Source organism: Equus caballus, chromosome 2 (assembly GCF_041296265.1).
Source record: "Equus caballus isolate H_3958 breed thoroughbred chromosome 2, TB-T2T, whole genome shotgun sequence".
NCBI lineage: Eukaryota > Metazoa > Chordata > Mammalia > Perissodactyla > Equidae > Equus > Equus caballus.
Window position 1 is genome coordinate 48,099,681 of NC_091685.1, and position 11,959 is coordinate 48,111,639.

The 11,959-nt window shown below is 50.2% G+C and overlaps 1 protein-coding gene across 12 annotated transcripts in view; it reads left to right on the plus strand.

Annotated features, from left to right (window-relative positions):
- Window positions 1–10,832, plus strand: part of GNB1 (G protein subunit beta 1) — a 78,873-nt gene extending 68,041 nt beyond the window's left edge. For all 12 annotated transcript variants that reach the window (XM_070261125.1, XM_023635971.2, XM_070261114.1 and 9 more), the window contains 5 exons: window positions 4,033–4,099; window positions 5,968–6,169; window positions 6,980–7,196; window positions 8,753–8,868; window positions 9,126–10,832. In XM_070261125.1, the coding sequence (XP_070117226.1) occupies window positions 4,033–4,099; window positions 5,968–6,169; window positions 6,980–7,196; window positions 8,753–8,859 (593 nt within the window). In that variant the 3' untranslated portion in view covers window positions 8,860–8,868; window positions 9,126–10,832. The remainder of the gene's footprint in view (window positions 1–4,032; window positions 4,100–5,967; window positions 6,170–6,979; window positions 7,197–8,752; window positions 8,869–9,125) is intronic.
- Window positions 10,833–11,959: the final 1,127 nt, after the last annotated feature.

Consider the following 11,959-nt stretch of genomic DNA (forward strand, 5'->3'; position numbering starts at 1 on the left):
CAGACGTGTTCCCTGTATTTCACTGATTCCTCACCTGCCTTCTGCTTGCTTTGGGGCTGCTTCCTTCTTAATTTTCTAGCTTCTTACAGTGGAACCTAGACCTTTCTTCCTTCTCAAATATGAGCACGTAAAGCTATACATTTTCCTCTAGGCATGGCTTTCACTGCAGTAGGATTCAACATGAAGTATTTTTAAGACCCTTTTGATTACTTGTTTGATTCATGGGTTATTTAGAAGTATGTTGTTTAGGGCCTGCCTGGTGGCACAGCGGTTAAGTTCATACGCTCTGCTTCAGTGGCCCAGGGTTCGTTGGTCCAGATCCCGGGTACAGACCTGTGCACCACTTGTCAGGCCATACCGTGGCAGGCGTCCCACATATAAAGTAGAGGAAGGTGATGGGCATGGATGTTAACTCAGGGCCAGTCTTCCTCAGCAAAAAGAGGAAGACTGTCAGCAGATGGTAGCTCAGGGCTAATCTTCCTCAAAAAAAAAAAAGTATGTTATTTAATTTTCAAGCATCTGAAGTTTTTTTAGATAATTTCTTACTATTGATTTTTAAATGCCATTATGTTCAGAGAACAAATTCTGTACCATTTTAATTTTAAATTTATTGAGACTTGTTTTAATGTAGCAAATGGTCTGTCATGTTGACCACACCATGTGCACTTGGAAAGCAAGTTTTTCCTGCAGTTCTTGGGCAGCGTTCTCATTGTGTTAATCAGTGGAAGACTTTGATGCTGTTCACATCTTCTGTATCTTCATTTCTATGAATTGCTGAGAGAAGGATGTTAAAATCTCTGATTATGGATTTATCTATTTCTCCCTTTAGTTCTGTGAACTTTTGCTTCCTCTGATTCTTTAATTCTGTAATTATTGCTTCCTCAAGCTCTGTTAGTAGAAGTATATCGCATTTAAGACTGTCACATCTTCCTGATGAACTGACTCTCTTACCATGATGAAACGTCTGTCTCTCTCTCGGATTTTTCTTTGTCATAAAGTCTACTTACTTTATCTCACGTTAATAATAGTCACTCTAGCCTTCGTATGCCTGTTGTTTGCATAGTATATGTTTTCCGATCCCTTTTCTTTCGATTTAACTGTATCTTCATAGAGTCCCTTACAGGCAGCACATCCAGTCACGCACCGCGTAACATTTAGGTTAACGACAACGTTGGTCCCACAAGATCACTGCCATGCAGCCTAGGTGTGCTATAGGCTGTGCCGTCCAGACTTGCGTCAGTGCACTCTGCTGTCTGCACAGTGACGGCGTCACCTAACAACACATTTCTGAGAACACGGCCCCGTTGTTAAGTGACACACAACTGTGGTTGGGCCTTGCTTTTCATCTATCCTAAAGGTTTCTGCCTTTTCCATGGTGTTGAGTTCATTTCTGTTCTGTGTGGTGCTGATACAATTTGACTGAGCTCTGGTGCTTTACCATAATTCTCCTTTCCTCCCTTTTTTGGGGCTGCCTGATTTTTTTTTTTTTTTTGGAGGAAGATCAGCCCTGAGCTAACATCTGCTGCCAGTCCTCCTCTTTTTGCTGAGGAAGACTGGCCCTGAGCTAACATCCGTGCCCATCTTCCTCTACTTTATACGTGGGATGTCTGCCACAGCATGGCTTGATGAGCAGTGCCACGTCCACACCTGGGATCTGAATCGGCGGACCCTGGGCCGCAGAAGCGGAACGTGCGAACTTAACTGCTGCATCACTGGGCTGGCCCCTGCTTGATTTTTTTTTTTTTTTTCTTTTTTGGTGAGGAAGATTCACCCTGAGCTAATGTCTCTGCCAGTCTTCCTCTCTTTTGTATGTGGGTTGCTGCCACAGCATGGCCACCAATAAGCGGTGTAGGTCCATGCCCAGCAACTGAGTCCGGGCTGCTGAAGCGGAGCATGCCAAACTTAATCACTATGCCACGGGGCCAGCCCTGGGCTGCTTGATCCTTTTTTAGAATTCTATTTTAGTTTGTTGGCTCTTTTGGTTACCTCTTTGCATTATTTTTGAGTGATTTATCTAGGGATTACAGTGCACACTCAAGTTTTTACAGTCTACTCAGAGTTAATCCTGTGAAATGCAGGAACCTCGCAGCCAAAGGCCTGTGTGCCGCCTCCTTGTTCTCTGACATCTCCGCAGGCCTGGCGGCTCCATGCGGTGTGAACCCCACAGTGCAGTGTTCCAGCTGTCCTTTCAACATCCTGAGCCGCTTGAAGAAATGTGAATAGTCTTTTACATTCACTCAGGTGTTTTCCACTTCTGGGGCCTTCCCTCCTTCCTGAACACGAGTTCCTTCTGGGCCTTCAGCCTGAGGGGCACACTGCGGCGGCTCTGACAGTCAGTGCAGGTCTGCCAGCAGCGTCTCCTCTCCACGTTCACGTGTCTGGGAATGCCTGTTTTCCTTCATTCTTTTTTTTATTTTTAAAGATTTTATTCTTCCTTTTTCTCCCCAAATCCCCCTGGTACATAGTTGTATATTTTTAGTTGTGGGTCCTTCCAGTTGTGTCATGTGGGACGCTGCCTCAGCGTGGCCTGAGGAGCGGTGCCCTGTCTGCGCCCAGGATCTGAACCAGCGAAACCCTGGGCCACCAAAGTGGGGCAAGCGAACTTAACCACCCGGCCACAGGGCCGACCCCTGTTTTCCTTCATGCTTGAAGAATATTTTTGATGATTCTGGGTTGACGTTTGTCTTCTTTTAACACTTTGAAGATTTTTCTTTGTGTTTTAGCAGTGTGACTGTGATGTGCCATGTCTTTAACTAAATTGGGGGATTTTAGGCCATGTCTTCAGGTGCACTTCCTGTCCTATAGTCCCCTCTCCTCTTGCACACCAGCGAGTGCGCGTTCCTACCATCCCTTAGGTTCCTTCAGCTCCGTTCCTTTCAGTCTCCCACGTCTTCAGATTTGGTCGTTTCACACCTGTCCTCAGGTTCATGTGACTTCTCACCTCCACTAAACTGTTTATGTCAGATTTTCTGTTTTCAGTTCTAGAATTTGTTTGCTTTTTGTGTGTGTGTGAGAAATATCGTCGCTGAGCTAACCTCTGTGCCAGTCCCCCTCTGCTTCATGTGGGACGCTGCCACAGCGTGGCTTGATGAGCGTTGCTAGGTCCACGCCCAGCATCTGAGCCTGCGAACCCTGGGTTCCTGAGGTGGAGTGCGTGAACTTCACCACCATGCCACCAGGCTGGCCCCTCTGCTTTTTTAAAAATACTTCATGAACACACACACCACTGGGAGGGCTGTCTTCACCTGAGGTCTCCGGCCCCGCCCCTCCACAGATGCAACACCCCAGGGAGGAGCCCATCAGCACCCACCCTGTGTCCGACAGACTGCAGCCAGCGGCACACTGCTGCTTCCACCCCGGCTTGTTTACCGCAGCTACCGTCTCACGGAAGACACCTCCACGCCCCTCCTTGGCACCCGATCCCAGCTCTGGCTGTGCCTTCCTGGGGCTCAGGGGCCTCTGCAGATCGCTCGCTCCCTGTTCCTTCCCTAACACATACACACCTTCTTGTGGGCTCTTTATTTTCATTCTCTCTCCCCACCAAAGTGTGAGCTCCAGGAAGGCTAAGAAGTGCCTCTTTGTTCATGGACGTGTCCCAGGCACTCCGGGCACCGGGTCAGTTCTTGTGAAGTGAGCGAATGAGGAGGATTGGGAGGGACCCCCGGCCTCGACATGGTGACCAGAGGAGCAGAGGAGGCTGTGCGCACTTCCCGCTCACTGCTGCCAGGCCCCGCTCACAGTGCCTGCCAGCCCGTGGGCGCTGTGCTCACTGCCACATCTTTATCATGGTGTCAGCTCCTCCTGGCCTGTGGGCCACGCTGTGGCTCTCACCCAGCAGAGCATGGTGACTGTGGGGATTTGTTCATTCTTCACTGCACATGAGGCAGGGGGCGGGGTAGCTGACCAGGCCTTTGTTTGAAGCTAGACGTGGAACTTGCAGGTATCTTTGTTCTGCCAACACGTTTTTCAATTTACAAGACCGTAGAATTGGGGGCTTGCAGAGTGGGGTCATCGTCTAGGTCTGTTTTCCAGGTTACCTGTCCTGCTGCCGCTTCCTGGATGACAATCAGATCGTCACCAGCTCTGGAGACACCACCTGGTGAGTATATGAGCTCTGCACCCTTCTCTTCCTGCTCTCCTCACACCTGTAGCTCTAGACACGTAGGAAATAAGATTCTGAACGTTCATGAGGACATTTTAATTTGCAGTGGCCACGAGACTTCGAACACAAGTGGCAGTGAGTGATGAGTGAGTTCCTTGTAGATTTTGAAGCTCAGAGTTTAATTTTGAACAACTAAGAACTGATTCATAGATCTTGAAACCACAGTGGGGGCAAGTGCCTGCTTTGCTTTTGTCCCTGCGTGTTCCCCTGTTGGGGTGCCGCTTGCAGCCTTGTGGTGGAGCGTGCTTTTGTCCCCTTCTTAGGAGAGCACCATCTCACTGTGGACGGAGAGCCTGGCTGAAAACAGCAGGTGCCACAATTTCAAATGGATTATATCAAACTTCTTAATTTTCAGAGTTTTCACCTTACTTATACGTAGAAGCCCACTTACACTCTAGAATGTTTTCATTTGGGCACCATAGCATATAATTTAAGGGATCAGCTAGTTATTTCATAAGAGTCATTTTAAAGATTTTTTTTTTCCTTTTTCTCCGCAAAGCCCCCAGTACATAGTTGCATACTTTTAGTTGTGGGTCCTTCTAGTTGTGTCATGTGGGATGCCGCCTTAGCATGGCCTGATGAGCGGTGCCATGTCTGCGCCAGGATCTGAACCAGCGAAACCCTGGGCTGCCGAAGCGGAACATGCGAGCTTTAACCACTCGACCACGCGGCCGGCGCCCCAATAAGAGTCATTTTAGACTTAAACCGTCCTCCTGGGTTTTCCTGATCTTTAGAGGCCTTATGCAGCTAGGAGCTGGCTGGCTGGGCAGCTGCACAGACGCCCAGTCATGGCAAGGGGATGTCCTCCTCTGGTTCTGATGTTCTTATCCAACTCGTCCTATTTTACAAGGTGTCCTTTTTGTATAAATTTCATGGGTTCACAAAAGATTTATAATCTTGGCTGTTAATTTTGTGAAGAATTTCTTTATTAGAAGATATTTTTAAAGCTTTTTCATTTATGAATAATTTTTTTCAGACTCCTGGAAATGTCTTGCTTCCTTTCTGTAGGCCCTCAGGCCCTAGCAAGGAAACGCCCTGTGCAGTTTATGTTGACACAGTCTGATTGGACTCGTGTTGCCAGGCTGAGCCCGATTTTCTGTGAGGCCGAAATGAAACCAGCAGCTTTCGGGGGGGGGTGCTTTCTATGGGTTGAAGCATAGAAACAACACGAACACGTGGGTTTGTCCCCTCCAGAGCCGTCCTTGCTCGGCTGATGGTGCTGTCATTGCCTCCTCTCTTCTACCCTTTAAGTAGCCGCACAGCTCACAGCCGAGGGGCACCGAGCTCCACTCTGCCGCTGGGAGCACCAAGCCACTCTGTTTGTGGCTCCAAGAAAGGGCCAGGGGGCCTCAGCATTGCCCTGAGCTGTTTTTTACCTGGGGTTATCTCTGCATCCCAACCTGTGGGACCCCAGAAGGCACACCGCTGGCAGCCGCAGATAGAACATGCTGTGCCCCGTTTGGGGCGCTAGCCAGGAGCTTCCTCCTGCCCCTGCGAGTGCACACGGAGCTCACGTGTGTGGCACAGCCTCCAGTGTCCCTGCTGCAAAGAGACCTGGCCCCTCCCTGCTGGCGTTTGAACTGTGGAGATGAGTCACCCAGCGTCTGGCCACGTCCTCATCCGCATTGGGTTTGTTGGTTTGCCTCGTTTCCCTTCCAAACAAAATTGCATTACAAAATTCAGATTTGTCTTAAGCAAAAGCACAGACGTTTACTGTGGTCCTGGGTGGTTTGAAAGACCGTTTGTCACCTGACTGGCCGTCTGAGAAAGTGAGGTGACTGTGCTTGTCGTGTGCTCTGCTCCAGTGCTCTGTGGGACATCGAGACCGGCCAGCAGACGACCACGTTCACTGGACACACCGGGGATGTTATGAGCCTTTCTCTCGCTCCTGATGCCAGACTGTTTGTTTCTGGTGCTTGTGATGCTTCAGCCAAACTCTGGGATGTGCGAGAAGGGATGTGCCGGCAAACTTTCACCGGCCACGAATCTGACATCAATGCCATCTGTGTAAGTTGGGGGTTAAGATGTGGTTGGGGTCCTTCACCAGGTGCTAGCAAGTTAGATTACTTCTTGTAAACCGTAGAATACATCAAGTTTTAAAATGTTTTCAGAATTAGTTGCTCTCCCTTTTCTATGCGAATATGACCTAATTTACAAAAACCTCCCTATAGAAAACTAAGGTGTGATGTGATGTGATCTGTCCTTGCAAAGCCAGCTACTTCTGTACTGACCGTTTGTCTTACAAAGGTTGGTGCTGTGTCTGTGCTGGGCCCTGCTTCTGGTCCTGGGGTGAGCCAGTGATGGGAATCACAGGGCTTCCCTCTAGTTGGGGGACAGACAGGGCAGTAACCTCGTCAGGATAGGCTCTGCAGGGCTGGGGCTGAACCTGGAGCAGGAGCCTTGCCCACCAGTCGGGGCATGCAGAATGCAGGAGCCTTCACTTCTGCATGTTGCCCTGCTTGGAGGGGCCAGCCTCGTCGGAGAAGGCGAGGGACGTGTCTGCTTGGGGTTCCTTCTCTGCCTTCCTCCGTGAGGCCTGGCTGCTGGCAGCCTGCAGAGAAGCGCCAGCCTCCCGGGGAGGACCCTGACTGTTCCTCGTGGAAGTGAATGATAGAATGCAATTTGCCGTGGGGAAGACGAGCGTGTCCTAGGCCCCAGACCCCCGTCCCTTTGGTGCGGTCTCCCTGTTTCTGCCCGAGCCCAGCCCTTGCTGATTTTTTTCTCCTGTGGCAGCAGTAGCCCTGCTGTTGGGCAGTCCGTATTTCTAGTATTTCTTTTTGTGCATTTGCACACTGTCTTGATTCGCTTTCTTTCTAGTTCTTTCCAAATGGCAACGCATTTGCCACTGGCTCAGATGACGCTACCTGCAGGCTGTTTGACCTTCGTGCGGATCAGGAGCTCATGACTTATTCCCATGACAACATCATATGTGGGATAACCTCCGTGTCCTTCTCCAAGAGCGGGCGCCTCCTCCTCGCAGGGTACGACGACTTCAACTGCAACGTCTGGGACGCGCTCAAAGCCGACAGGGCTGGTAGGTGACCATGGGGCCTTTCTGCGTCTCCTGTATGCTCAGGTAATCTCTCTCAGGATGGACATGGCTCACTTAAGGTGAAAGGTTTAGGTTTGGATCAGTTGGACTGGCAGGAAACGTGTGCTGCAGCCGAGTACACCTGCCAGCCCCATGGTGTGGCCCAGCAGAGGAACGTGACAGGCTGGTGGTGTCCAGGCACCAGAACCTCTTCCCACACACACTCGTGAGGTGCATGTGGGCAGGAAAGGGGCGAGTGCCCAGTCTTCAAGGCCCCTGCCTTGCTTTCTCTCTCCTCCCATTGTACATCTTGGAGCTCTGCCATCTAAGTGTGGAGCACGCATTCCGGCAGGCATGCCCCAGTAAAGTATAAAGTGAAATTCACACATCAAAGGTGGGTGTGTTGTTGTCAAGTGTCTTAAAACACAAGTTGTACAAAAGATGAGAACTTCCTGTGTTGAAATGGCCATTGAGGGCAACTGAGCGGAATTGACAATTTTAGAGTCTTTCATCTCTGCCTATCTCAGTGCTTGGGAGGGAGGGAGAAGAGAAGGGAAAGAGACTGGGTCTGGGGTTTTCCCGTGACTCCCCGCTTTTGGATGGCTCTCCTTCCTGCCTCTGGGTTGAACTCCCCCTTGTTCTCCCCTGCTCCCTCTCTCATACCCTCCAGCTCCCACTGCCTCTGCCCTCACAGTCCCCTGTCATGGTGCCGCTGAGGACTATGGAAGCCAGCCAAGGCTGTTGGCAGAGAGCACTGCTTCCTCCAGCTGGAGCTGGTCCCTTCCTCAGCTGTAACACTGCTGAATGCAGGAGGTGGACCAGGGCTCTCTGAAATTAGCCTCAGGTTCCACTGGGAGGACTGGAATGTTCTGGCTGGTGATAATCCAAGCCAGACAGCCGACCATCAATAGGAGGCCCATCTCAGTGTGTGGGGTCACTGTGTGAAGCCCCGGTGGCCCTCCCTCTCGGCGTCCGTCACCAGCTCTCTGTGTTCTGTGCCCTGCCCTAGGCCCTAGGGGTCACAGTAATGAAGAACAGCCCACAGCCTTACACTCTCATGTTGTAACTGCCCTGGGATTGATGCGGTTTTGGTTTTTTTGTCATGATTTTTGTTCCATTTTTATTTAAGCTGCTTACCATCATGCATGCTCAGGGGTTGGTGCAAGAAGGCCTGGGTTATTTGTCATGTGTTTCTGCCTGCCTTGTTATCATGCTGTCTTTGACAGGCTGGTTACCAGGTTCTCCCGTATATTTCTGGTTTTTTGAACACTCCCCCTGCCGCCCCACAGCTGTAGGTCTGTCCTCGCTGTGTTGAGACAGGAGTGCTTTGACTTCTACTCGCCTTGGACGAGAGTGGTGATGTGCTTCTGTTCAGTTTCCCTCTGTCCAAACTTCCTCTCCCTCCTGGCTCCTTTCTTGATGCTGAGGCACTGCAGGGGCTTGACCTCGGGGCTTCTGGGTCTGCCTCAGTGAGTGGACCTGCCACCAGCCCTGTACAGCATCACTGCTTGGGGGACATCTCTGGGACCCGGAGTGACTGTGCTGTCATTTGCTCCCAGGTGTCTTGGCTGGGCATGACAACCGTGTCAGCTGCCTGGGGGTGACTGATGACGGGATGGCCGTGGCAACGGGGTCCTGGGACAGCTTCCTCAAGATCTGGAACTAGTGCTGACAGGTAATAATGCCCTTCGCCACATATACCTCCACGTGTTTCTCAGAGCACAAGTGAACTTGCAAGTCATGGTTTCTAGATTAATTTGGATGTGGAGTTAACTTGGAATTGTGGTAAGGTAAGCATTTACATCAGCCTGAAGTAATGTGCCCCTCAGCTGCAAACACAGATGGAGCCGTGGAAAGAGCAGTAACACTGATTATAGATCTGAATTTAGATGTTCTGTTTCTTTTTACATTTCTTTAAATTCTTTACAACAGCAGGTGGATGCCGCGGTGACTGGAAGACCATTCCAACCTTGAAGCGTTACAGTGATAGCATTTCCAATCCCCTACTAACGTGGGCGCCCTGCACCTCCCCCCAGAACTTCAAAGGGCAAGATCTTTCTCCTTCACTTATGCTGAAACCAAGAGCACAACTCCCATTAAGAGAAGAATCTGTGCTGTAAACTCAACAGACATGCATTCCTTCCGGGACCATTGTCTTTGTTTTCTTTTTTGTCTTGAATGAATATAAAAGGAGATACTATTATAATAAAAATGTTAACCAGAAGGTAAACTGGAGTGTAATTGTGAGACAGACAGGCCTTTCGCTAGTCTATTTGAGTTTTAGGTCAGCGATCCTGTTTCGTGAGGTTCATGCAACAAGTTGAGGACTTTCCCTTGTCATTGGTTCTAAATTTCAGGTCGTGTTGTAACAGGGTTTTGAAAACATTTATATTTCCTTTTTAAAATATATTCCTTTATGTTCACTAGTGAAACAGAGAAAGAGAGTCTAGTGCAGGCTCTCTGAAATTGTTAATGATGTAAATTTAGTCCCTGGTTTTTATTTTTTGTCCAGTGTCACACAGTTGTTGCGCACAAACATGGCGTAGAAAGAACGATGCTAAGAAGTGACACAGCCGAGCACGCGCTGTTGTCTTGAATGCGTGATGAACAGTAAACTCCAATCAGGACCTTTTTCTTCCCCAACCCATCCTCCACCTTCTCAATTCAGTTTTTAATCTCACGTTGGGTTTCCTTGTGAAGTTGGAGGGAAGTTTATAATAATAGCCTAACACTACCCCGTGCCCCACCCCTAAACATCAAGAACCTCTATTTTCAAGAGAGGTGCCCGTCCTGTGCTTGGATAGTCAGTCAATTATTTGTGTATGAAACAATGTACAAATCAATGTTTTGAAAATAATGATCTCAAACTTTCTAAGTTAAATTTTAAAAAATTTGATCGTTTGCCATATTGGGTGGGTTTACTCTTAGAATCGCATGCTGTAGAAATGCTCAAAAGTGCATATAGGACTCAGTCCTTAGATGTTCTTTTTCTTTTAAGAAATAACCTCTTTGAAGTTGTAACCATCGCGGCTCTGTCCACTTCTCTGTGCACACGCATCGGAAGCAGCACAGTACGCAGCTCCACACGCTTGAGTGACAGGATAGTCACTATTTTCTTTATTTCTCTAAAAAACAAGTCCTGTTCCAAACGATTGCTGTTGGCGGGGGTGGCGGGGAGCAGGGACTGGAGACCCCGGCCCCTCTTTATGCATCTCTTGCGGCCTGTCTCTCTGCGGGGCACGCCTTTGCATCTGAGGCAGATCGTTTTCTAGTTCGCAGACTCCTGGTATGTCTCGAGTCCGCTGTTCAGCAGCAGCGTTTAGACAGCAGTGTGTGGGCCTCCCCTGCACCCTGAGCACTGTCCCAGAGCAGCAGTAGGCTTCTCTCCATCCTGTTCCTCTGCAACATCCTGTACAAAGCTGTGCTGTGACATGCGGAGGCCTGGGTCTGGCAGAGTTGAGTCAAGCGAAGCCCCTTCCTTGTCTTTCCATCGCCGCCTCTGTAGAGCTCTCTGCACCCTGCCCCCTCACCTTTTGTATTTAATTTTAAGGTCGGTGTACTGCAAGGAAGCTGGATGCAAGATAGATACTATATTAAACTGTGCTGTTATTTAAGATGTAATAAAGCAGTTTGACATGAGGGACTTTGGTGTGGCTGCTTTTTTGCTGGTGTGTTTCAGTTTATGGAGGCGGCCACCTTCCCCTGGCTGCCCCCTCCTCAGTGAGGTCTCACCCACGTGGTTGGGTGGCCAGTGCCTCACCAGCCCTCAGCTGCCCACGTTTCTGCCCATCCTTGTCCCCATCACAGAATCCATCAGAGGAGCAGTGGACCTCAGACAGGCTCTGCACAGCAGCAGGGTCCTGCAGCCCTGGCCACCGTCACCACCCAGACCACCCTGTCCCATCCACTCTCAGGCCGCTTCCCCAGGTGATGTGGGTCTCCTGAGGCCACTATCCTGCTCTTCTCACCTGCACCCCACCTGGCGGCCCTTCCCTCCTCTTCTCTCCCTAAGAGATCTGAGGACATTACTCCAGAGACATGCTTTCCTGCTGACTGAGTGGTTTTCATCATAGTCTGAATAAAAGAACTGCATCTTGTAAGAAAACGTGAGCATCTGCCACCAAAGCGTGAGAACCAAGCATAGCACGCGAGTATTACTGAGGAGGCCGCTCGCTCCCCCTCCCGGCGTCCCTTCCCTGCCTTCTCTGCCAAAGGACACACCATCTTTATTTTATAGGTTCTGCGAGGTTATAAAAGGTAACTTGGCAATCTTCCCGGGTCACACGCTGGTACTTTTCCTAAGTAAGTGAAGATGGCTCTCGGTGGGCAGCATCCTGCCCGGGCTCCATCTCCCACTGTCTGGAAGTACAGGCAGCAGGGGCCTCCGGACTTCGCCTGGGGAGGGCCTCAGCGGCCCCACGCCAGGTCTCCTGTGCGTTTCTGCCGGGAACAGGGACGCTGTCTCTTGGGTGACTGGCAGCCTGAACAGTGTTCACCTGGCTTCAACCTCCTCCCCCACTTCTCCTGAAATAAATTTGTTCTTTGCAAGTTTTAATGCTGCCAACTGTCTTAGAAAATGCCAGAGAGCATCTGAGGTGCTCCCTGGGCAAGCAGCCTGAGTCCTCCAGAAGGAGGGTCTCCTGGGGTCGAGAAGCAGGGGCACAACTGCCGGTAGTGGCCCACCCTCAGGTGGCACAGGTGGATACGAGGTCAAATGGAGCCTCACCAAAGGCTGGCTGGCCTGCAGATGGCCACTTGTTCCCCTC